This window comes from Phaethon aethereus (assembly GCF_964289735.1).
Source record: "Phaethon aethereus genome assembly, chromosome: 3".
Lineage (NCBI taxonomy): Eukaryota > Metazoa > Chordata > Aves > Phaethontiformes > Phaethontidae > Phaethon > Phaethon aethereus.
This window is the reverse complement of record NC_138576.1, coordinates 23,975,399-24,002,961: the sequence shown is the minus strand read 5'-3', so window position 1 is coordinate 24,002,961 and position 27,563 is coordinate 23,975,399. Positions and strand designations below refer to the sequence as shown.

Here is a 27,563-nt window from a genome sequence, read left to right as displayed (position 1 = left end):
GAATCAATCTATGTAAAGCATAACAACAGATCTATATCTTTTAACTGTCCAAATATCAACTCAGTAGCTTACATTCAAGCAGCAACTGTAGTCACATTATATCTATGTGAGGTAAATAATGAATTAATTACCCTAGGAGAGGTTAGAGGCAGTAGAGGGTTTTGGTTTGGGCATTTTTATTTTAATTTATTTTAAAACTTGAAGGAAAATATCTAAATAATTATATATAGATTGGAGGTTATTTAACTGACTCTTAGACTTATACAAGTCCACAAGCAAGTAAATTATAGTGGAAGTATCATATAATTGAATGACAAGTAATAAGAGCAATTCAAGCCAAGCAGAAATCACCCTCCCCCAAAAAAGTCTACTCAAGAAAAATGAAGCCACTGGAAAGTCAGTACCCTTTTGCAAGTGAAATGAAGGAAGGAAATTAGAAGAATATGAAACCAACAAATTAAATAAATAAATCCATTAAATGCAATACACATTATGCTGAAAGCAGAAAAACTCAATCCGAGGAGGTTTTGGCACTTGACGAAGACAGCAGCTATGCAAGCTAAGACTTCAGACACAAGTTAAGTTATACTGTTTGCATAAAGATAAATCTTACGAAGCCATATACCTCAAACCTATTCATTTTAGGCAATAAAACTGAAACATTGTCAGAAATGAGGAGCTTGAACCAATTGAAAAATTAAGGAGCAATAAGAAAGAACGAAATGGAGTTCACCTAAGGACACTGAAGCAACTTAAGCATGACCTGAGTTGGTAACAAAAATAGATGCTGTTTTACTAGCATTAGTTACTCACCAGCTAATTGAAGGGTAGCAAATATGCTTTTTCTTAAAATGGTTCACAGAAGTCATGATAGCTGGTTTAGTGCTCTGCCTGGCAAATCTATAGCGTGTTAAGCAGACGCTGTCATTTCTAATCAGTAGGTGATACTATACCCTGGGAATACTGAGGTGACATTCTCCCTTCTGCAGATCAGGCACCTCATCAACATCAATCCCAGAACCGTCCTTATACCACTTGAAAACAGTCTCCTTCTTTGTGTTTGCAACCTGTACAACAGAAAAGGCATATAAGCCTGGCTGTGTCCTGAAAAAGGCATTGCACTGTAGGTAGTCACACAGGTACTGTCAACATAAGAAGCCAATTTTTTTATAACTCATGTCAAATAAAGCTAAGTAAAAAACCAATTTCTGCTAAACAAATCTTAGTCCTACAGTATTTATTTGCAACACAGAAATGGTCAGAAGTATACAGCTTACAGCTTCAGAGCCCTGTCATATCCCTAAAGGCAATCCTGTCAATCTCTTCCCTTAAAGGGTTTTATGGCAGTTTGTCTAGAGGTACCTGTGAGAAGTATCTTTGAAATTAGAGCTGCTGAACCCTCCTTTATCTTTTTGTGTTTGCCGTGTGTCTCCAGAGAGCTGTAGCACAGAACTTAGGCCCTGTCTTAGAGAGACTTCAGCCAATTTGCAGATTTATCCCAGCTACCTAAGCAATGTCATTCAGGGCTATATTGCAGACAGCAAATAAAATTACTATTCTGAAAGCATTTGAGACTTCAAAATTGCAAGCTGCATCAGAAATCCTTTTTTTCTGCTACACTGTGTCCTAGGGGAAGTAAAAAGACTTGAGGAATCCTAGAAATTGTAGTCTCTCGCAACACAAAGGAGCTTAACAACATAGTACAAATGCAGAGAACTTGCTTGAAAGCCAAAATTTTGCTGTAGTAGCAGCAGCTTGTCTAAGCAATGCATAAATAGACTACAGCTATGCCTCAAGTACTGCTATAATTTTGAAATATAAATTGTGTATTGGTGATGTTTAAAATATCGCTGGATGAATGACCTCAAACTGAATTCAAAGAAGTTAAAAGCCCAGCTCTTTTTAGAAAACCTGGCAATATTTTTTGGGTTTTTTTCTCCCTTTCAGAAACACTATGGTTTATTTGACATCACTATCCCCATACCCTTCTAAAAATCACAAAAATGCAATGGTATTTCCATGTGTAGCCTGAATTTCCAGTCAGCGTCGCTTTGGTAGGACAGAGCTGGCAGGGCATTTTTCAGTCCCCAGGCAGTTCCTTTAAAAAGCCTCCTTAAAAAAGAACTGAACAAATGGATAGAGGGCAGTCCAGAAGTTAATACAGATTTGCAATAGTTTTCAAGTAGCTTGCTTGGAGGAAAAATACATACACCAATTTCTAACCCTTTCACATGAGAGAAGTCATTCTGTAGATGAACAGCTCCATGAAAGCTCTCTATAGAGGTGACTAGACAAATAGGAGGGCCTCCTATACTTATTCCTGGACATGTCTATAAAACCTGCTCAAATTAATCACATATATTGCTGCTTAATAACCAGTTGTGGTTGTTATGGATCTCTGACAGAGTATTTGACATCACAACCTGGCCCAAAGCAATGCCTTGCTTGAGAAAAATGAGCAGCATTTTACATTTACCAGTAACTACAAAGTGGCTATTCCTGTAGTCATATGACATGAGTGGCAATTTCATTTGAACAAGCCTGAAGGAACAAGGTTTTAATACTTTTCAACAATTTTTCATCAAAGACTGTTAGCACTCAATCGGACAATAAATAGGCTGAGTTTCAGACACATGCAATTTGCAGTGCCAAAGTTATTTCATGTTGACATTTACTATGAAAAGTTACCTTTTTCGCTGTTTAGCCACACACCAAAAATCTTGCTTTTAACAGACACAGTACAAATAAGGGTCAAAGTTATGTAAAAGGAGGTATCTTCTGAATGTTCTGAAATTTAGAGGTACTTGAAGAAAAATTATAGTAGATGCTGGCATATGAAGGAAAATAAACACATAATAAAAAGCAAACACCATAAAATTATCAATCAGATGGACAGACATGTCCCACTGGCATGCAGGGGCTACAATACCAAGAACATGGTCATCAATCCCAGCTATTTCGGAATTAAATACTAAGTCAATAAAAAGTTAATCAGGTCCAATCACATAGAAAATAAATGGTACGTGAGTTAATGTGTATTACTTTTGATATATTCTTTTATGATAGAATCCGTATTTGTTCCTCATTACTGTTATGGACCTGGATCATACAGTCAGTCCTCTGCTCTACTCAAGCTAACGATTGTCCTGGTTTCCTAACTCCCCTATTTCATGCCACGGCCTTTGAGAAAGTCAAGGCAAAAAGCCCTCTCTTACATGTACGTCTTTCACACTATCCCAGGCTCTTTCAAGAGGTAAAAACACCCATGACAATTATTCTTGCACAGGAGCACTAAATAAAGCCTAGAAGAAACCTAGGTCAAGTTCTATGATATGGCCTAGGGAGGCAGAGATGGTTCCTTGGGTGTTTTCATTGACACAGAAATAGCCCAGAGCAGCCACACTTTTAAAATGAATGTCAGGCATCTGAAATTCATAGGACAAATCCAGGCTTTACTGTTCAAACTCTTCCTATGTACAAATATCAGTTAAACAGGCATAAGCAACAGTACCATGTGAACCTAATGGCCACTCACATACTAACAGTAACAAACATTATAAGGTCAATGGCATAGTTAAAATGATGAGTGTGCAAACAACCCACATCCTAGATTTCATTTACATAAAACGTTCTGGCCTTATGAACAAAAAGTACACTGGTGAGAAGTATGTAATCAGACGCTCAGCCTTTCATAGTTTCAGTGATATGAACAGGCTCGACAGTCATTGAAAAGGAGGATAATTTCAGATTAATTTGTAGAGAATTAACACTAGTATAACTAGTTCAGCAACATTTAGTTCCCCATGTGAAGGAGAGGACAAGCAGGGTTCATGCCTGAGGCAAATGCATGTCAGGATTTAAAGTACTCCAGCTATGCAGCTCAGTACCAGCTGAGGTACCATGTTGGCTAATGAGTATTGAGACCTGAAATGGGGGCACACAGAATGGCAGCTTCACCACCCAGGTCAGTTCTGCTGGGAATAAGTTGAGGTTAAAAGTCTCCTAATTACTGAGCAGAAGAAAGGAAGGAAAAAAACCCACAAATGTGCATGTAAATGGCTCATAATGAATGATTCAAGTTAGTCTAATTAAAAGCCAAAAACTTATTCAAAAAAAGTGGAGAAAATTAATACAGAAGAGTCCATATTACAGGAAAACGCAGTGAATAAGAGTTTGATGCCTGTTGAATTCAATTAGCTTAGTTATTCAGACCTCTAATTAGTCACTCTAGAAGAGCAACAAAAATGAAAAAATAGCAGTTTAGACTGGCATATAAAAATATTAATAACAGAAGTTACTCTGAATTCCATGCACATTAGCATTAGTTAAGATTCAAAAGTCATTAGTCAAATATAATAAAAATCATGTTTTATAACTTTAATTCCAGAAGCTTTTGTTGCATGTTTGGTTACAGTTGATTAAATAACAGGTGCTTTGTTAGAGGAACCTCCAAATCAGAAAACAATGAGGAAAGAGTTTGAACTCAGTTTTTTTGTGGATATTTTTTGAGGAAGGGAGACAGAACATAAAAGGATGAATATTTTGTTTAAATGATTTTTATGGGTCATAATTATAATAAAGAATTAGATCACCTAACACGTTTAGAAATGTCCTGTAATTTTTTTGTGTTAATGAAGACTACTGCTGAAGAGTAGTAAGTCAGAAATTTTGATTTTAAACATTTCTAAATAATAAAAAAAAGTTTTAATATGAAACTTTTAATTTTAAAAATATGCAAATCTTTCCTCACATTTTCCTAGTGCAATTTTTAACTAACACATTCTAACAAATTATTTCATGATATTTCCTCACCTTACAAGAAAGTAAAACTTCACATTCCTCTGTAACTTCCCAATACAAAAACTCTGAGAAGTGAGGACCTAAGAAATAAAATTGTCTTAAAGTATATGTTGTAGAATGAAGACTATCAGAGAGATCAAGTGAAAGAAAGAAAATGGATGACAATTATAACATCCTTACACGAGAATGATGAGAGGGAACTCCTGAGCTACCCATGCACTAGAAGGAAAATCCTGCAGTAAGTTTTTATCATATTGACCCAGGTACCTACACTACAGCTGTAGAAACCTGAGGCTCATCTCTGTATGATAAGTCATGTAGTATTCCAAAATGTAAAACAGCGAGTGAAACACATTAGCTTACTAAATATGCTTACGCCCAATTGCCAACTAAGCATAGGAAAGAAAGAGAGTAGCTACAAACAAGTGTACAAACTATGTATTTAATGCAAAGGGAACTGAAGAATAAATAAATGTATCCAAACACCCAATTAAATGCTCAAAGCAAAAATCCCATGCCAGACATTATTTGTCCAAATTATATGAAGTTAAAAAAATTATTAAACTTTACAAGCAGAACAGGAAATATTCCTTTTCCCCACTGAGGTTCCAATCTTGCAAATACATATACCCTTAAGTAAATTTACTGACATACATAGCCTTTTTAAAGTTACTGTGTTTACTCATGTCAGTAAATGTACGTGTTTTAGTGTCTGCAGGACCAGGGCCCATAAGTGCAGTATCCAGAACTGCGAGTTAGCAAAGTCCCAGACTTTCACTTAAATCATTGAGAACTGAAAGATCCTGTGAGTTTATGCTGTAAGTGGTATAATTTATTTTTTAAATCTATTTTTAAAAAATAATCCCCACCAAAAAAAAAGAAAATAGTAGAATTACATTGCTTATGTAGAAAATCATAACTAAGCTATTTGTAATAAATGCTTTTAATTATTATTGTTACTTTCATCTTAAAAGCCATGTGCTTGCCAAGTAAAAATTACAAACTAGAGCTCAAACTCGATTTTTTAAGGATTTCACAGTGATAGAATTCTGAATTAGGTATTCAATAGTAATTCTTATTTTCAGCTGCAAACAGTATCAATAACAATTATATAACAAACTCCGTAACTGTATAACAACTATGCAACAAATATAGATTTAGTTCCTAGAATTTTGCCTGGACAGAAACCACAGGATCAGGTTTTAAATCTTCCATGTCTGACACTATGCTGTCTACTCTTCTGTCAATTATATTGAAGGGACAATTTCTATGCTTAAAATTAAACATGCTGCAATGTTTTGTTGGATCAGACCCTACAGCAGGCACACTTCTCGTGAGTATTGAGCAAAGACAACCTTTTGTAAGGACTCCCACTTTATTTCTCTACTTAGTGAAAGCTCTGTCACAACTTGCATGTATCATATGACAATGTTGGAAAATAAGATCCACCAAGGGTTCAGTGTCTCCTCCAACTGTGCAACGTACTCATCTAATGAGATCAGTGGAAGTTGAAGCACTTAGTATTCACAAGGGATGCATCATTAGCAGCAAACTAGGCCTAAATTCACCAATCTACTCTGTCTTACCTTGCTTCCTGAGAAATTCCTTTCGCTGGAGCTCAGACTCAGCCAATACTGCCTTGAATGCTAAATTTTAGAAGAGGTGAATGAAAAATGAGTTAATCACAAAATTACTCAAGGAATAATTGAAGTTCATTTCTTCATCAGAGTCACAGTTTCAATGCTTCAGGGAACATACCGTCTCCAATGAGTACTAATGAAGACTGGTTCTTGGCCTTTCCATCTTGAATCTGTACTGTGTAGGTACCTTCATTGTCAATTGTAAATCGGTCCATCACCATTTCTATAATGCCATTTGAACGGTCACAACTTATTTTATGCCTCTGAAATAAACAAGTAATAACTTTACTGTAGTATGGTGTAAATTACTTACAATTCCCTACCAAATTAATCATGTTTTATATCCCTGCCTTCAAACTCAATCTTTGTCATGTCCTTTTAATTGTAAACTATGGAAACAGCGCTGTGCTTATATTTACTCTTGTACAACAAGGTCACAGTAGTGACAGAAACCTCTGTGTGCGGCTGCTTTTGGAATCCTCGAGTCATCATAATACAGCTGGCTTGGATAGTTTATGGCATTATGCATGTTTGAAGAAAAGCCTACACAGCCAGCCTTTAACTGCATTACAGCTTCCAGTTCAACAAGGGGTTTTGCTAGGCTGAAGCAATATTCCTAGCAGAGTCCAGAAATAACTGGAAGTGTTATGTTTGTAGACACAAATGTGGATCTCCAAATAGATACATCACAGCAAATCCAAAAGTCATCACTACTAAATATCTCTGAGACATACGTATCAGCTCAATACTGGATCTTATTTTCTCACTAAAAAAGTTTATTTAGGAAGCGATTTGCTCATCTAATGGCAGGTATTCCTTTCAAAGACCACTTGAGCGCAAGACCATGAGAACAGTAACTTATGCAAAACCAAAAAAGCTTCTGGGAACTAAAAAGATCAACCAAGTCCAACAAAAGAGAATTAGAATTCTGTCAAAACATCTAGTTACCTACTAAGGTACTTACAGAGGACCCAAAACACCAAATATTGATTTGAATTCAAAGTTAAATATGCTTTTCACTGTTTGTGTCCTTTTAATGTTTATTTTCTATTAAATATTCAAGAAAGACAAATTATTGGCAGGCATTGTCAAGGAAACAGAAAATTGCAAGCAAATATTGGACAATACTTACAAAATGTGTGTTTTGAATTTGCAGGTACTATTTTAGATACAACCAACTTATACTAAGTCATATCTTTCATTCAGTGAGTAACAACCATGAGGACTGTGTGTCCCACTAACAGTGATGTTGTTTGAATCTCAACTAACAAATTCCTAAAGCAAAGTAAAAATAATCCACAGAAGTTACGTGGTGAATACTTTTAGGTAACCAATGTGGCCAAGGATATTACACACTAACTGTTCTGTTCATGATGGGACAGAAAAGTAAATGTCATTGTCTAGAAGGAGTTCTATGCAGTAAATTGTTATAGATCTGCTACTGTTAAAAGGAAACACAATGCCTTAGAAACAGAATGTTTTGATTAACCTTTTTATAGGACTCCAAAACTAGAAAAAGGTACCTAAAACCACAGGAAGCTAAAGTTTAGAAAAGAGGAAAAAAGAATGAAAGGAAAAAAAAGCCAGTAAAAATACCACTTACTAAACCCTCTAGGACCACTTTTTTAAGTGGAAGAACCTTTAAGTACTGGTCCAAAATTACTAGCAATTACCCCACAGACATATCTGATTCAACTTTGAGGGACACCTCCTGGCAAGTGTCAGGAACAGATTCACTGTTGTATGGACAACAAGCCTGGAAGAATCGTTGTAGATGTAGTCAAGATGTTTAGCATTCATTACTGGTACTTTCAAATGGACAAATAGTACTAGTTTAAATCTTAATGGAGTAACTGGAGAATGAAGAAAGGGAAAAGATAATGGAATTAACAAAACAGTAGGCAACAGATTGATTAGGATAACGATTTATTAAATAAATAACTTAGAGGAAAGAGACTGAGGTATAACATTTATATAAAATAACAGGGGAAAATGTTCCTCTAATTTGGATATGCACTTTCCCATATATAGTGTCAAAGAATAAGACAAGATCTAATTAATCAGAAAATCATGTAGAAAAATTACTTATATAAGAGTTCATCTGTAAGAGTTGAGGAGATAGGCCAGGTAGGTTAAAAACTGAAGCTATAAACTTTGCCAAACTATCAAAAAGTGCAAATTCATCTTCTCACAGCCCACAGAGGTGAAAGACAACACTTGCATTTGTTTCATGAGTTCTCAGGGAGAATGTTAAATTGAGATTTGCCAGAAGGAGAAAAAGAAGAACAAGATGTGTTTTACTTTGGTTCTTTATCCCACTTCTAGATTTTTTTTTTTATTTCTTGCTTTTGGGTAAAGGAAAAAAATATTAAAAGATTAAAATGACAGGTGATTAAATGGGGTCCAGTTCATTCCATTCTCAGATTATTTTGAAATCTTATGAAAACCTTTCCCTGTTAGGACCTAGAAGGAAAAATTTATCACTTCAAGCCAATGTCAAGAATCGGACTACAATTCACCACCACAACGGTCTATTGAGCATGTTCACTGACTGTAGCCCAGTCTCCAGGCAGGTTTTAGAGTGTAATTAGGCTTCTAACTATTGCCATTATGCAGCAAGATGAAGTTCAATGGTTTTATGGGCACCATAAATACTAGGCTTTTATGTGACTTTCCACAAAAATATCATCAGTCTCCAAACGTAAATGTCACCTGTGGGCTACTAATTAAAGAGTTGAAATAATGCAGCTCTACTTCTCTCTGATGTCAACGCTTCCGAAACATATGCGAACTAAAAATAGCTTGTTCTGTTTCACTAACATTGCCAAGACAGAATATTGTCATTTCAATACATCCTAGTCACTAATATTCAGGTTTTCAGTGCTATAGTTTATTATTTCTTAAAGTAAGAAAAACAGAGAAGTATTTTCCTCAGAAATACTTCTTCCACTTGTCAATATGTAAGTAAAGTAAATGTTCTTTGCTTGTTTCTTTCGTATAAAATGTTTCTTTCATATAGAAATGCTGATAAGCTTCTCTGTCCAAAACCAGGCTTTGCATCCTCAGGAATAAACTGAACGTTTCAAACAGCTGCACTAGAGGTGGATTCCTCACAGAAAGAGATATTTCCAGTGCTGTACTTTATGCCCAATAGATGAACCATACCCGAGCCCTGCAAAGACATGACCTCGCTTTCTTCTCAGCCCAATCTGACCACTTTTTTGTGTCCCTTTCTATGAAAGATCATCCTAGAGCTATAAAAATGCAGGAAGCTGGTGGCCTGCCATTTCATCTCCGTGTAGCCATTCAATGCACATCTAGTGTCTAGGCCAAAATTTATTTAAAAAAAAAAAGTGATAACATCTACAAGTTTTATATCTATGACCATTGTTGCATTGTCAAGTGCTTCCCACGTTATATGTAAAACTAATAGCAGTAGCCTCAGAGAGTCTCTGGGAACAGCACATCTTGCTGGTTTGGAGTCCAAAACTGTACTTGAAGCAGCTTGTTTCTCTTGAGCTATTTTCCTAAAACATTTGTGCACTACTTTTAATCAGATGTGTTTTAATACTGTGTCTAACTTCTCTTTGTCTGTTGGTCATCTAGCTACCCTAAATGAATATGGAATTGTGAGAGTTAAATTTTGCTCTCTTTTTTTGGTATTATTAGACTCACTCTTCAACAGGAATGCTATACTGCAAAAAAGATTCGAGTTAAAGATTGTCATTCCTTTCAGGTATTATCAGACCTTAATAACATGGTTTTAAGCAACTATAAAGGTAGAATACCTATTAATGCATAAAGGTTTATTAAACAAAATCATGGATATATAGTACTCCATATGTACTTACATCACTGTTTTCAACTTCCTTATCATTAATAACGAATCTGAAAGTAGAATCTGGTGATAAGGTTTCAGCCTGAATCCAGAAACGAACTTCTCCTTTCTCAAGAACCTCATAAGCTAATTCTGATTTCAGAGGTATTGCTGCAGAAAGAAAAGCAATCAAAAGTCAATAATGCATGAATCCTTGCGAGAAAAAGGATTATTGTAGTAAAATATTAGTATCTCCCTATTATTTACGGAATGCTGGGTATAGAATAAATTTTATCAAGGGAAAAGAGGTCTGTGCTGTCTTACAGTCTTTGGCTATTTTTGAATTAATTTCTCAAAGGGAGAAAAGAATTTACACCTTATAGTTTTCACATTGTTTAAGGATTGGGTAGTAGCAACCTATATTTTATTGCCAAATTAAATTTCGAGTTTTAGGCAATGTTGATTTTATTCAATGCAAGATGGAATTCTTCTAAAAGAATGGAAAGATAAGGAAGCAAGTTGGTCCATGAAAAATGAAGCTGCCATTGTCTCAGGAAGAACCATTTTGGAACTCCAGTCATTAGTATGTAATTGTATTTCTTCTAGAAGTATCAAATAGATTCAGATCTTCCACTTACTTGGATTCTTTATTTCATTGCTTAATGCCATCAAACGTTCAAGCTCTGAAATTAAGAAAAATACTTATGCTTTAATGTATTCTGAAAAATACAGTCAGAAAATTAATGTCAAAGAAGGTACATATCAGCATCAGCAAATAATCTCCTTAAGTCTTATGTGTGAAATACCAAACTCTCTTCAGAAAATGATAACTAAAAATTAAGATTTAAGAAACTTAAAATTCTGATACATGAATTTAGCGAATGTTCATATTTCATGCATTTTCATGCACACTTTCTTATGCAAAAGAATCTAAAGGAGGGACAAAGACTATTTTAAACTCTCAATAGGATTTAAACAAAAGATGGGAGACAATAGTTTCTAATTAGTGTATGGGGTTCCTTTATCTGCTGGCTTCCTTTTTGACACTGTACCTGACAAGCTTATTTTACTGTGGCAGGAAATAAGATTGAGTGCAGGTTAATCTGAAAAAGGTATAGAAAGTTCTATTTAAGGTAGTATATCCTCATAAAGGCTACATGAGAATCTAGAAATCACTTTGCTAGATTTTCATGCTAACCCTATTTATCACATTCATTACTAATAAAGATTTGGAAGATTAACATTACAACCAATTCCAAATTTACAGTTGATGTAAAGACCAAAGGAAATTAGCAAGGATTTATGGCATGGTCGAGGATTTAGCAAAATTACAGGAGAATTTAGAGCATTTGAGGACATATGTGGGCAGTGAAATAATGGTTTTCAATGCCAAGATACAAAATCTAACATTTGTGAAGGGACCCAGTACAAATAAAAGTGTAATTTTAAATGACAAATATGACCAAGGAAAATATGGACTAAGTATGAGATGGGAAACATGTTCAGTGCTCTTCTACAAAAAAAGTTCGAAGTTATGACTGATGGTGACAAGACCTACAGATAGGCTCCAGGATGATGCTTCAAAACTAAGCCAAAGGGAAGCTCCCATGATCAATGCATACCTTTTTCCTACAGTATTCATTGGAAAATTAAAAATGTTACAAGTTTAGCTTCCCTAGAAGAAGCAGATATTGGTAATGACTTAGAGTCCACCTAAATGGTCCATGTCCTGGAGAACCATATTTTTTGTGGCTGTACATGGAATTTCTTCTCAACACCTACTTTGAATGGGAGGTTTGACATGGTTCGCACTGTCATAAAAGTCCTGGCTACTATCAGACTCACACTCAGTCTCATCTCCTCTCCTTAAAAGACTCAGAAAGAAGGTAAGTAGAGGGATTTTCATGCTTAAGGAACTGGGCATAGCAATTACAGTCTGTGGAGCAGGAAAGCACCAAAGTAATTTTGGTGCTATTTTAAAAACAGCAAAGTCCTCCTCCTTTGCCTTTCACCTCAGCACCTCTCAACGGTAAACCAAAGCCAGACTGAAGCAAATTCATTGCAACTCCAGTGAAACAAAATAGCTACAATGAAATAAAACAAAACTAATCTGAATTTAACCCAACGTATTCAGATCTTGTTAAAGCAACATCCTTTTTCTCAGACTCTTCTCACTAATTCTCTGCATCTCAGTTATATGAAACTATATCTAGATCCTTAAGCTCTGTCTCTATATTAGGCTCCTTGGCAAGCAGAGGTCTTTACAGCTAACAGAAAACCATTTATTACGAGATGTGAAAGCCTATAAAGTCAAAGCACAACAAAAGTGACATACTAGAGAAAGAGATTCACAAAACAGTAAAAAAAGCAACATTTTCAGACATTTAACTGAAAGTGTAACAGATATTTGCAAACAGAATTATAGTCCCAGCATAAAGAAAACAATTCTAATAGGGCATGTTATGTTTTTTTAAAGACAATATTGCCTTAAATTAACCCAATTTTCATTATTGTGATAATCAGAAAAATAAGCAATCACAGAAAGCCTGTTGTGTGGTCTTTTTTGTTTTTCCTTAATGCATAAGAGAGAATCATAGAATCATAGAATCTCTGGGCTGGAAGGGACCTTTTAAAGTCATCTAGTCCAAGCCCACCTGCAATGAGCTGGGACATCTTCAACTAGATCAGGCTGCTCAGAACCCTGTCCAGCCTGACCTGGAATGTTTCCAGGGATGGGTCATCTACTACTGCTCTGGGCAACATCTTCAAGTGTTTTGCCACCCTCGTGGTGAAAAATTCTTTCCTTATATCTAGTCTAAATCTACCCTCTTTTAGTTTAAAATCATTACCCCTTAGTGGCATTATTTTTTTTTTTCTTGGACAATTTTTAGTGCAGTTGAGGTGATAAAACAAAGAAAGATTTGAGATGGTAAGGACCTTACCTTCATCATCCATAACGAAGCTGGATGAAACCCCATCTGTGTCACTAACTGAGACAGAGTAAGTTCCCAAGTCTGATTTATCAGGATTTTTGAAGTACAGTTTAGAACTAAAATCATCAATAAAGAAGAAAATTATTAGTGGGGTTTCTCATGTTATTGAGATTTTTAACAGCACAAACTTCTAATAATTTGATAGACTGGCATGACTTACTGAGTTCCTTCTGTTTCAATCTTGAACTTATCAGAATCATCAATCTCCTCATACGATTTACCCCAGGCAAAATGAGATGCATCTGTAGCTTCTTTGCACTCAAAAGCCAGGTAAATATTACCCTCGTCATCCACACCTGAAAAGATTTCTTTTGTTCCTGAAAAATAGGAATCAACTCAAATGTCAAGGCTACATTTCTTTTTTGAGCTGCAATTCAGAGATCACTAAAGCCCATGCAAATTTTGTCCATCTTCATTAACAGATACTGATCTTACTTGCAGATCTTGAAGCATGTTTATGTCATATGCTGACTCAGTATCACATACTAGCAAGTTTCTTACTCTACACGAAAAAAAGGAATACTAAAAATAATAAAAGGTTATTGAGAAACAAATCTAGAAAGTAAAACTGAATATAAGAAGATATGAAAAGTTTAAGTAAATGAATTTTATTATCACTCTTGAAGATTTAATAAATGTGTTGTCATACTTCTTTTCACTCACAGCAAGTAGCACCGTTGTTTATGAGAATAAAAACTAAAATAACTGATTATCAAATATTTCCTGCAGTAAGTAAAGCAAAAAGTCTTGACAGTACCTCTGTATCCACATGATTTTTTCTTTAAGGCTAAGAGCTTTTTAACTCCTGAAATACTTATCTGTGCTACAATATCAAATCAGATTAATTAAATTCATTTCTAAGTATCTCAGTATTTTAGAACCAGAGGATATTAAACAGCTCATTACCTGGCCGTGCCTCAACAAGCACTGGTTCAGATATCTCAGATGACTTGCCTACCCCAGCATCATTCACTGCACGAACTTTGAAAACATAGGTGTGACCCTCATGTAAATCAGTGACCTTGAACAAGATAAAGAGCAAAGCCAATTTAAAAAACAATATTTAAACTCTTTTATTTACTTATATGAAGATGTTAGCAGAAGCCCAGGTTCAAATACACATCTTTGTTGTACTCAGTCAGCTGGTTTTAGAACTCAGTTTTGAATTAACGTTAACTAATGAAAATGTTACCTTAAAATAGGGCTTTGAAGTAGGTTTTTCATTAGCAGTGATCCAGTCTTCTGTATCTACTTCCTTATAGTCCACTAAATACCCAGTAACAGGGCTTTTGCCTTCATACACAGGAGCTTTCCACAGAAGAACCAGTGATGTATTTCTAACTTCACAAATCGTGAGACCATAAGCAGGACCTAAAATATTTCAAACATTGGGAGATCACTTCAATAAAATAAAGCTTTGCAAACTGGCCCTGTAGAGGCTGAAATGCACCACTTCGATTTTGTTTTGACTGTGTTTGCTTTCAAAAATCTCATCCTTTACAATATGTGATATTTTGGTCATTTTCCTCTCTTGGCTGTATACAGCAATACTTGCTTTATGCAGTGAGTGACATTAGTATTCGGAAGCATACATTCTTAGCTAGATCTCAGTAACTCCGTTTTAAGGGAAAGTTATTCATGTGGAAAATCTATGCAGTTTAAAATTTTCTAACAAGTAACAGTGGTTTCTTGTCTACTATTTAATTCACCACTCCCAAATCAAAATTGCTTCACTGAACCTGACTCGGGTTCATAATTTGTCATCAGTATTTTTATTTTTTGTTGGTATATATGAACCATGATCCTTCAGACTATTCCAAAACCCACTGGCATCAATGGACTTTGGATCAGGCTTCTTGTTCCCTGACAGAATTTTTCATTATGAGGTGGATAACAATAGCCAAGAAGAATTTCTCAAGAAGGTATCTGTTAAGAGAACTATTTATGCCAAAAACATCCTGATGCTCTATGAATAAGTGAGACTTCATACCTTTGCAGCTATCAGGTTATGTTCTCCCTACTATACTTTCCTTCTCCTTCACTTAACTGTTCTAGTGCCATTTGAGTTAACTTGTAACATTTATTTTTTACCGTACTCTTTATATATATTTATACCAGTAGACTATAAAGGCATAATCATAAAACACCTGTTACAGAATATTGATATTCAGCACAATTATGTAGCTGGGAACTCGCTACTTGTGCTTTAAATTTAGAGTAAGGAAACCTGAAAGTACCTGAGACTTAGGGATTTTCTCAGTGTTGTCAGTTTGGCCTAATTCAGGATATTTTCCCTACAACATATCACACTATTTAAAATAAAGCAGAGTAGAAAAATCTTACAAATAAACCTGATTTCCATTCCAGCCTACATGATGTTAACCAGTAACGAATGAACAGGAAATTTGTAAAGGATGATACTCAGCAAATATACAGCAAAGAAAAAAAAAAAACCCGCAGTAGAAAAGTGTTTCTCCATAGTGGATAAGCACATTTCGGAAAAGAAACATATAAGAACCTGTTGCAGACCTTATGAGGATAAATACTACATTTCTCATGGAAAGACTGCAGTTTTCAAGGAGCCTAAAGCCTTCCCTCAGGGCTCTTTAAAAATCCCAACCTAAATGACTATATATCCACAGATAATTAAAATTCCACTGGCAGATGCACCTGCTAGAAATCTAGACAGTAGAAGAAAATGTGTAATGAAGTATGTTCTATTCTGAGGATTCTGAGACCACAGACGTTTCTTTTTTTTTTAAGAAGTCATGTAAAATAATTCACTAGCTATCTTTGCTAACTCGCAGAGGCTCACAGAGATACCTAAGACTAGAGTTCTGCAGAAGGATGAAATAATTATGGGCTCTGGGCAAAGAATCCATCACTCATGCTGGAAATCCTGCAAGGGGTTTTGGCCTTTCTAAGGAAACCTCCCTTCCATATCAAAAGGTGGAAGAATATTTCAGTTACACTGGGAGTATATTGCAGTCACATTATATTAGTCTTCAGTATCTTTAGTAAGTCAGGGAAGAGGGTCAGCCTCTTTCTCCCAGTCTTAAATCTCAATTATTTCTTTTCATTATTGCTAAACCATTGTTTAAAAACTTATTCTAAAAAAGGCTTGTGAAATATTTTAACAGGTTTGGCAATTTGAAGGGAGGATAAGGGAGTTGATTGTTTGGGGTGGTATTTTTAAGCAGGAAGAATGCAATATTCTCTGTTCAGCTAGTTTCACAATGAGAACAATCTAATCAGCCAAGGAGTAGAAAGGTCAGATTGTTCATTATGAAAATGGAAATTTCACTCTCTTCATTTCCTGAAAGTGCCTTTTATTTTATTTCTTTATATATCATTTAAAATGAAGGATAATCTTCAGTTGTTTACACACTAGGCAATTTCACTGATGTTTTGAAAACACTGTAGAGATTATAAATCACAGATCCTTTCTTTAAGGAAAATAATTGTTCCGCTGATGATGCATTTATACTAAATATTAAAAAATTATAAGAAAATACAATTAACACAAAGGGGGTTAAGGTCAGGAGATTAGACATTTTGTTATTGACAGCTTTGCCATGTCATTAAATCCAGAAAGTATAATTTATGAACTCAGAAGATTTTTGCCAGAAAACATGGAGAACAACTCTCTGAGAAGCAGTTTTGCAGAGAATCTGGGCATTGAAAAGAATCTGGGCATTAAAAAGAAGTAAACCTGGAACTTAGCATAACAGTGTAATATTTTTTAAAAAAGACAAATAGAAGGGGATTTGTAAGCAAGCAAATAATTGTGGGTGGTATGGAATAACCATTTCTCTGCTCAGCATTGAAAAATCTTTATTTGAAATAATGTCTCCCATTTGTGAGCTGCCATTCAAGACAGACATGAACCAACTAGAAGAAGTTCAAAGAATAGCAAAAAATTGTTTATTTAGAGATAGGGAATACATGATCTATGGGGAAGTTTGCATGAACTGGATTTTGTCGATTTAAGGGGAAAGCTAGGGGTTTGATAAAGTCTTTAAACACATAGAAAAGCTGTTGCAAAGAGGAAAAGAATAATCTCTTCTTCATGTCCTTGGTGGACAGAGCAAGAAGTAAACAGGCTTAAATTGCAAGAAGAAGGATTCAGGAATAATAAAAAACTTTTAAACTGTAAGCATAGTAAGATTAGGAATATAACCTGTTCAAAGCACCTGGCTTTTTCATGGGTAGAATTCTTTAAGGATGGATTAGACAAGCCTCTATGAAGAAGACAGGTATAGTGGATCCTGCATGTGGGCAAGCAGTTGCATTAGATGACATTTGAGCGTCTTTCCTAGTAAATGATTCCATGATCTTACTGAATTGTTTCTTGTTCCAGGCAAGAATTATTTTTTATGTATAGCATAGAAAAGAAAATGGAAATTTTCCTCCTGCCTTATACTAATTATGCCTTTTTGAAATCACTAAAAATTCCAATACTCTTACAAAACCAGATTTATGAGTTAGGGGTTTTTTTCTTTACTAAGAAAATAACTACATGAACATTTAGCATGAAACAGATGTGTGTAGGTGTCAGACAGCTTCTGATGACGTAAACAAGTATTAGAATGGAACCTTAATTGCATACCAAAGCTCCATGTCATAAATAGAATTCAATTTAACAACACAGCAGTATTTTACAGCATTTTGGGGAAAAGAAGGTAGAAATATATTGAAGTTGGAAGTGCCTGTGTTTTTATTATGGGCTGCCCTGTGACATGCTTTGTTTAGGCAAATCAGTACAAGACATGAGAAACAGCTTCAGTAAAAGTGTTGCTTGGTATGAGCAAAGGTATTTTATAAAAAAAAGCAGAATGGGCCTTCAAAAACTCATTCATTCAATACTCGAGCATTGCTGAGGGGAACCAATTCCCTAGATGTCTAACATTTAGGCACAAATTTATATGCTTACATGAGGCAGACTGAAATTTAACTTTCTTTTGCTGGGTGTCCTGAATTCACAATACTTCTTATTTAAATTTTTTTACAGGGTTAGCATTGCAATTAACAGCCTTCATCTACATCTACACAGCTAAATTACAGACAAACTAAACACAGGCTTGAATACTAGCATGCAGTCTTCCCTACTGTATGTTTATTAGCATATTTGTTCTAACACCTGGCTAATAATAATCCCTCAAGTAACACCTTGGTACAATCCAGGGGAAAAACATGTATTGTTTTTCGATTGCACACTAGCTGAGCTTGGGAGACTTTAGCTATAAAGTGTGAGCTACACTATGCTACTTCCTGTGTGTCAAGAAACAGGCCCCTTTTGTGTCTTATTTATGACCAAAAAACATAGTTTTGGAGTTTGAAACTCCAGGAATATTCTTAATAGACTGCAATGTCTTGGCCCAGGTGTCCAAGAAGGTCAACAGCGTCCTGGCCTGTATCAGAAACAGTGTGACCAGCAGGAGTAGGGAAGTGATGGTGCCCCTGTACTCGGCACTGGCGAGGCCGCACCTTGAAATACTGTGTTCAGTTTTGTGTCCCTCACTACAAGGACACTGAGGTGCTGGAGCTTGCCCAGAGAAGGGCAACGAAGCTGGTGAGGGGGCTGGAGCACAAGTCTTCTGAGGAGCGGCTGAGGGAACTGGGGTTGTTTAGTCTGGAGAAGAGGAGGCTGAGGGGAGACCTCATCGCTCTCTACAACTACCTGAAAGGGGGTTGTGGCGACGAGGGTGTTGGTCTCTTCTCCCAAGTAACTAGCGATAGGATGAGAGGAAATGGCCTCAAGTTGTGCCAGAGGAGGTTTAGATTGGATATTAGGAAAACTTTCTTCACCAAGAGAGTGGTCAAGCATTGGAACAGGCTGCCCAGGGGAGTGGTAGAGTCACCATCACTGGAGGTGTTCAAAAAACATGTGGACATGGCACTTTGGGACATGGTTTAGCAGGCATGGTAGAGTTGAGTTAATGGTTGGACTTGATGATCTTAGAGGTCCTTTCCAACCTTAATGATTCTGTGATTCTGTGAATTATGGTGCAGAGATACCTATATATTATACAAGTGGTGAGTGTGAAGTGGAGCTTTAGGAATGAGGATGAAGAGCTGATAGAGATAAAAACATATACTGAAGCCTGAAGACTTTCTGCTCTGAGCTGATGTGAGCAGTGAAAGAAGGAGACACTCGGCAAGCTAAGTAAAGGTCACCGACTTACCAGGACATTCAATGTCATCAGTGGGGGTGTGGAGATAGCTTTTAACAGGAGATCTTGGAAGCAATGGCAATCTCAACAGCTAATATGACAGAAATTAATCAAAAGACATCCAGCAGAGTTTGTCTGGAACATTACACTGACTGTGTTTTAAGGAATTTATATTGAACTGAAATTCATTAATAACTAATAGACTTACCAGGTTCTGGCATAGTCCAGGCTTTACACTTAAAATGCTCACTGGGATCTGAAGGTTGACCTATTCCAACCAGATTTGCAGCAGCAACTTTGAATTCATAGAAGGCATCTTCTATCAAATCCTCTACCTTTTTTGAAAAAACAATGCATTATATCAAAAGCCATGATTTATATTCTTTTAATAAATTAAATACTTTTTAAAAAGTATTGGTTAATTAATTATCAGGCCTTACTGCTCTGCTGGAGTACTGGAAGGGTCTAATTTGAAGATTTTACCACTGCAGAGGTCTACATTGTACTTTCACATTTCAGCTACATCATCCTAGGGATAACAGTACTCAATATATTGACATGAGAAGCTGTAACAGGTTAAAGCAAAGGTCCAGGGAGCTCACTTGATGAACCCACTAGCAGATACTTATGGGTGAGTGTTCTAACATGAAACATCTTCTTGCATTGCTTATGATAAGCCATAAGCCGTTCATTTAAGCAAGAGTTCAAATGGTGTTTCAGTCTAAAGCGGACTGGCCAGGGAAGAACGGAAAACAACAGGAAACTAAAGGAAAAGACAATCCAGTTAGTTTCGCAGTGTGTTGTTATAACTCCGGGAAAGATTCTCTCAGTAATTTTTTCTGGCTTGTATGCATCTTTCTCTTGATACTACCTACCATTACAAAGTAAGGAAATAAGCACTGGAAACGGGATGACCAGAATCCATGCTATATCTCTGCAAACAATCCTGGTAAGTGAACCCTGACTTATCTAATGAGTCCATCACCACATCACCATCTCAGATTTTGAGATCAAGGTAGACAAGCTACAAGACATGAACTTCTTGATACCCTGAGCACTTCATGGTAGCAGCCCTCTTCCAGACCACCTAAATACAATTAACAAGTCTTCTACACCCCAGTCCTCTGCATAATTTTCCCAAGGTTGCATTTATTTGTGGGGTTCCCATAGAATTATTCAGCCAGAGAGGGTTAAACCTTTAGTGATTTCCCGGTGCGGTATTGTCTATCTCAGGGCCTTCTCTGCTTGCGGTATGTCATAACATATTCTGTGCTATTAAAAGCTGTCTTGCTTTTATTTCCCATAAGTATTTCAGATTCCAGTCATTCAAGCTAATGTATGAAGATGCACCTTCAGGCCCAAATACAGTTACTGACAGGACTGAGACTTAAATATCTAATTAATTAAACTCTGAACTATTTCCTTTAATTTACATTACTCATTTGTTTACAAATGCATTAAATAATTAAAAATAGCTGGAAAACATTGCTTAGTATTGCTCTTTCATGCCTGCGCTACCCGTCCTTTTTTATTTCTCAACATCCATGCTCCATCTGCTGTCAAAGATGCCTGTTATAAACTCACTCACAAGCATACACACCCCCAATACTGCCAGCTGCCTTCTGTGCATGAAACATTCTTCCTCAGCTCATCCGCAGAATTATTTTCTACTTCAGTGTCAAATATATGCTAAAGACTTACTTCTGCCCTGAGATTTATAGGAAAGTTTCTGACTTGTGAAAATAATTTTAAGAAGTATCTGGAAATAAAATCTTAATTTAACAAGCATCAGATTGATTAATTACTTGCTATACCCTATCTTCCTAACATTTCCTCATGGAAGTTCACATAAAAATTTTCCTCTTTTAAGAAACATTGAATACTTTGTAAGCACAACCAGAAGTAATTTATTTGAAAACTAAAATCATCGCTCTGGTACTCTGGAAAGGAGGCGATGAGGCATAATGCTAGGTTTATTAATGTACTTCCCTTTCCAGCTGAAGGCAGATTTTGAGGGTAAGAACAGGGACAGTTACATTTGTTCTCAGCCCATCTCCATTTCATTTACAAGTCTCCAGTTCTACAAACAGCAGAGTCATCTGTCCTGCTAAATGCTTCCATCCTTTCTCTGCATCTTATTACAGTGGTGATACATATAGTGCTCATTAATGAATATAGTTTATGAAGCATTTTATAGCTCATCTTGTTCTTTGTGAAAAATGTGCTTCACATCTTTTTCCTCAAAAATTTCCTCATCTGAATGGCCTTATTGGTCTTAGAATTTCATAGCAGGGGATGGCACTGGTTCTCTACCCCAGTTTTTAGGCTTGTTACACTACAAAATACACAATGGAAGGGCTTGTTTTTGTTGGAGTAAGAATTTTAAGAATTTCTCTGCAAGAAAGTAGAACTTTGTCAAATGAAAAGCAAAGAAATACAGTACAAATCAACTTCAGATAGATAAGGATTGGAAAGTACCAACCGTATATATTGTCCGGGTAATAAGGGAAGAATTGACTTCATGCCAGTTTTGATGGTTAGCTTCCCGTTTATCCATATAATAACCAAGGATTGGTGAACCTCCACTGTACTTTGGTGCTTTCCAGCCAAGGGTCATTGAATGACCATCACAATTCAGAAGTGTGATACCATGAGGATATGATGGACAAGCTATAAGGAAATAAGCATTCTGAGAGTTAGGACAGAATCTAAAACACTGTAGTGAAGAAGTTGTTTAGTGTCTTTTGTATTGCTTTTTTTCTGCAGCGAACTGCTCTCAGTTGCATATCAGTGACAAAGTAGTTGTAAAGCTTCTAATCAACATTAATTTTATCTCCGTACATAAATGTGGAAGATTTTGAAAGATCTGCCTAATGTGCTGCCCTCTTAGGAGATAGCAAGAAGGAATAGATGATCTTTGGTATGGAAATGATAATGCCAGCAAAAGTGTCTCCAGACCAAATATTATGCTAGAAGACTGAAATAGATCAGAAGATCTTTTCCTGTTAAGAAACAAATAAGCTGCTCAAGTATTCTGGAATACAGTAAGAATCACACAATTAAAAAAAAAAGGGAGGCTATGAACTTGAATGAAATTAAGTCATGTGAGTGTCTGATCTATGGCATTCATTGTTTCCCCTTCCTATCCCCATATTATATGCCTACTTCAGACTGAGACTGCTTTCTGCCCTATAAGGAATAGAAAATATTTAGACTTTCATTAGCTTAACCTATGTTGAGGCAGAAAAGACGTTTCCTTCATGAGTTTACCTGCATGAGTTTACTGCCATCTGTAGCAGAAGCAGAGATATCACCCAGGCATCTTCCTAGTGGTGAAGAAAACTGTTTTCTTGAGCTTTTTACACCTTCACTACTAGTAAACATCCTTTCTAGCAAGCACTGTTTTGTATTTGCTATCCATGCATGAAAGTTTGCCCAAAGATGCCCCTTTCTTGATACTGTTATGCTGCAGTCAGTACAGGTTAAGCTCCTGCCCCTAAAGCTCATCTGATATTTTCAGTTGGATTATCAGTATAACATGAGAGGATGTGACTTACCTCATTCAGAAGAGAATAGGTTAGCAGAAGCCCTTAATGCAGTCCCTGACTTTGTGGCTGTACTAGTGATCCGCGTGAAAATGGGTAGTAATCAGCAGAACTGGCCTTTTGTTCTTTTTTTCCAATGTGGTGTTATACTCAGAGGCCATAAAATATGTCCTTTGCAATTATTACCACTTCTTAGTAAATAAGAATGACCATAGCAAACTCCCATAAATGCCCTTAGAATAATACTACAGAAAGATTCTGTCCATGCTAATGTAAGTCACCTATAAATAGTCCTGCTAAATTCCTGTAAAGGTTACCAAAATGAATAAAAGCCATCCACATCCCAAGAATGTGTGCAAGATCTATGTGCTCTGTGTTTGGTGACATACCCCATGCAACCCTCATCTTCAAAACACACAGTGACAAAATAAAAGGTGCAAGTGCATTTATGACATAGGGGTGAAAGGTGTGTCCGTGCACCACCTACCCATGTGAGACAGACTTTGTCCTAAAAAAATCAAATAGAGCAAGTTTGTTAGTAACATGTCATCCAAATTTATCTTCTAAAAGCCATTCTGAATTACAAAACTTTTAGAGGATTATTTCTGACAAGTATGCTTATTGGTCTTCTCCAATAGGTAGAGGCCATTCAGGTGGGGAAAAGGTGTTCCATTTTAAATTTTTCAGTATGAAACTGAAACTGTGCAGAAATGAAAATTGGACCATAGTAGCCTTTTTGTGTACTACACCACATAGTGTACTTTTTGTTCAAAATATTTATCCAGCCTTTCACTCAGCGTGTATCATTGCTACTGAGGGTTGCACAATGGATTGTTCTTACACTGAAATTTTGTTTGCAGGGCACCAGAGGAGGCAGATTGTGCTCCAACCTGGAGCAGCCAAAGGGAATTTTCTATTTAGTTCAGCCACACAGTAATAGAGTTTCCTGAAACTCTCCTAAATGAAGCAGATTCCACAATAAACTGATTTGCACTACTCCAAATTACCCAGAAGCTACTTGTTTAACTTAATCAAGAGTTACAGTTTCTTTGCTACAGCTGAGGAGCAGAAAGCAACCTGGTCATTAGAGTGAATCTGACTCAATATTTCTAACAGGCATTATGAATAATTTTTTTTTTAATAATGTCTTTTCTTTAGAACAGCCCCATGCCAGAGCATAAACATCACTAAGGGGATGTGCTCAATAGCTGCAAAATATACTGTTATAGCAAATGAGACCAAAGGACTTGATTGCTGAAAATACGTAACCCATTCAAGAAACAAGAAGCTGAGTTAGACAGTCATACTTACTGAGGGCTGCCTGTACTGTTATAGCCTCCGACTCTTGTGAGTTTTCGCTGAATCCTACAGCATTCACAGCTTTCACACGGAAGATGTACTGCTCTCCAGTTTCCAAACCATGAACAACAAACCTGGGTTAAAAAAAAATAGCACCACGTACTAGTGTACCTTTTATAGGAACCGTTCTGTGCTGTAACATGAAATTTTGACAACAATCAGAAAGCTCAACTTCATGAGTGCTTCACAAAGGAAAATATTTCCAAGAGGGAAACCGTAAGACAATGACATGATGTAGTGCAATGATGGGACACTGGAACAAAAGCCACAATACTCATTACATTGGTAGTGCTGATATACCAGGTAGAGTCAGATAAACTATAAAATATTCCCTCTAAACTTTGACTTGCTAAATGCTAACCTATTCTGGGAAGATTTCATAGTCACTATCCAAAATAGCTTTCAATTTTGATCTGAGGTTCTAGGTAATTTGTAGCAAATAAAGTAGTCAGAACTATCCTATTGCAGGCATATGAAAAAATAAAATGTTTTTTCTTATTTTTATGCTGTCCCAATCCCTTTGACCAAGAATTAGTCTCTACTTTTTCTTTGATCAAGTTCCTTGACTACTTGATCAAAGGATTCATCAGAATACGGAGCCACTCAAAATTAATTAATAACTGACAAAACACATTAAACAACATGATGTACTTGTTATATACCCATAAGAAAATATAAATTAAACTTTGCATTTGGTGAGTCATTACAATAAAAGTAAGCATGATTGTCACAAAGGAAATTACTTGAAGAATCACATAATGAAGTGCGATATTTTCAGGAAGGAGTAAGAAATCATCAGAAATATAGACAGGGCTAGTGTCATGGCAAGGGAACTAGAAATAGGGGCTACTGTCCTTTAGCCATAGATGTAGCAGATCAGGGAGCCCTGATGTTTCTGGGATGGGACACTTGGAATTCCTGCACAGTAGCGTCAGCAGCCGAAGCACTTTCCCCGCCACGTTTATAGCAGACATGGCCTACCCTTTTGCCCTGGTGTCCATGGACTATGGGAAAACTTCTGAGTTCCCTCTCCTTCTCATACTCTTCCCGATGTTCATCAGGTCTGTTTACCCCACAACATAATTCAGACTATAAGAAAGGCATTTATTTTATGCTTATTCATGTCTAAGTCATACAGAATCAAGTCTCTAGAACTCAAAGTCATGGAATAGGCAAAAGATGCTTCGCTTTGGAGAAAAAAAAAGGGGGAGAAGGGGGAGAAAGTCTGCCCTGCGATCTGAAAAGCTTAGTTCTGAGAGTCTGCAGATTGTTTTTCTTCACATTTGTTCAACATTTACCTTCCATGACAATACCATTGCCTAGCACATCAATTGGCTTAAAACTATCCTACAGTTTTCAAACATCCCCAAAATACAAAAGTATTGTCAATACCTGTTATATTTAATAGGTTTATGGTTAGCAGGTTCCCAGCGGTTTGATCCCACCACAGAATAGTCAATGTAGTAGCCATATAAATCCTCTTCATGTTTTGGTTTATCCCATTGAACTACAACTGATGTTTTTGTATTCCTTGTGGCAACTACCCGACCAGGTGCAGATGGGACAACTAAGAAAAAGAGAGAAAATGTATACTATTATGAAATACATAAAGATAAAATTAATCTGAGGTAGATGCCACACTGTATACACTTGATTTTCATTTGGAAAGTTACTCATCCCTCTACATCCATCCCTCTAGATTTAGAGAGCTAGAACTGGAACCAGTACTCCAGGACCAACCTCAGGAGCACCAAGGAGAAGTGGATAAAGCTTCCTTCCGTATGTTGACTAGAGTTCTCCCAATGTAGCATAGTACGCAGTTCTCTTTACATGCAATGAAAGTTCACTGTTGGTTTATATTGATCTAAAAACCCTGGATATGCATAAATAGAACCAGAAACATCAAGAACTAAATAGAAAAAAAAAAATCTTAGTAAGGGCCAACACACAGTCTGTAGACTATATCTGAGCTTTCCTAATGTAAAGAACTAAGGCAGTGTCTCAGCCTTCCATGATAGGTTGAGGCATCCAGCACTTGCCTGTTAAAGGCATTTTAGTTTCCTCAGATTTATACATTGCAGAGGTCTACAAGCAGCATGAAACAAAATAAAGACAGTCTTTTTTTTAATTTAGTCTTTCAATCTCAAAATAAAAAAAAATACTTACACACCATTGTACTTTATGCAGTAAGTCTCTAAGATCAAATGAGTTCAGTTTGAGGTAAAGGACACACATTTAGGATTTTATGTGTGTCTACAAGCACATGTTCTTAAGCTGTCATTATAGTCAAAGAGCAAAGGCTCAGTTCAGTTACCCAAATAAATTCATTTAGGGCCTTTTTAGAGCATCTGAGACTTCTTCATGGAGCGGACAGATATGACTCAAGAGATACTGAATACCACACCCCTCTGAAATGGCAAACTGAAAGCACTTGAAAAGGTACTAGATGTCTGTTTGGACAATTAAACTGAGCTTCTGATCAGTGATTGGTAGAGTCCTGAAAATGATTCACCTCACCCTAATGTAGACACACCATAGCTGGGTGCCATGGAGCAACTTATGGCAACATCAGCCAACTTATCCTCCAGGTTTCATTTGCCACAGTGAGAGCAGAAACATCTAGAGCACCTGTAGATGCCTACATGGAAACACCTACATTTAGCTGTTAATCTCAAGCTAAATGCTCTTTTACCACTCAGTTCAACTCTATAATATTAAGTGTCATTTTGGATGGTCTAGGATATTCCATCTATCTTCTAGTTTCTGCTCAAGAGAGAAAGATACCCATAATTCCCATGTAATAATTGCCATCCCCATGAAGTTGTCTCAGCTACCCTCAGGAACGTCAAATGGTGCTATGTGCAGGCAAATAAAAGGAGCCATGTGTGTCTGATGTATTTTAGCTCAGGTGGCAAAATCCATCTCTGAAAATACTCCTGTGGTTTCTCTTTAAAATAGCATCTTCTGCTTTCAGCTATAGCTGTATTTATTCAGAATGTCTGTGTTAACCCCTAAGCGATAGCTTATTTTCTGTACGAGGTGAAATAAATACAGTATTTTTCTTCCCTACCTTGGGGAATATTGAATGGTTTAAATAATTTAAATGCATTAATGAGACATAAAATGAAGAATACATAAAAGCAAAAGATGTTTTTATTTCATCATGTATAGTTACAGATCAAGCTAAAGGTGATGGATTATATTTTTTTAGAATTATGGTAAACATTAAGAAGGCT

General features: G+C 36.3%; 1 protein-coding gene across 1 annotated transcript in view; it reads right to left on the bottom strand.

The window, feature by feature from the left end:
* The window catches only part of MYOM2 (myomesin 2), a gene marked incomplete at both ends in the record, with an annotated part of 72,291 nt that overhangs the window by 12,603 nt on the left and 32,125 nt on the right, over nt 1–27,563 (bottom strand). The window contains 15 exons of the mRNA XM_081997409.1: nt 954–1,067; nt 4,813–4,880; nt 6,387–6,446; nt 6,559–6,703; nt 10,292–10,428; nt 10,896–10,940; nt 13,200–13,306; nt 13,411–13,567; nt 14,157–14,271; nt 14,443–14,621; nt 19,632–19,754; nt 21,902–22,093; nt 23,456–23,476; nt 24,280–24,401; nt 25,720–25,894. Of these exons, the coding sequence (XP_081853535.1) occupies nt 954–1,067; nt 4,813–4,880; nt 6,387–6,446; nt 6,559–6,703; nt 10,292–10,428; nt 10,896–10,940; nt 13,200–13,306; nt 13,411–13,567; nt 14,157–14,271; nt 14,443–14,621; nt 19,632–19,754; nt 21,902–22,093; nt 23,456–23,476; nt 24,280–24,401; nt 25,720–25,894 (1,760 nt within the window). The remainder of the gene's footprint in view (nt 1–953; nt 1,068–4,812; nt 4,881–6,386; nt 6,447–6,558; nt 6,704–10,291; nt 10,429–10,895; nt 10,941–13,199; nt 13,307–13,410; nt 13,568–14,156; nt 14,272–14,442; nt 14,622–19,631; nt 19,755–21,901; nt 22,094–23,455; nt 23,477–24,279; nt 24,402–25,719; nt 25,895–27,563) is intronic.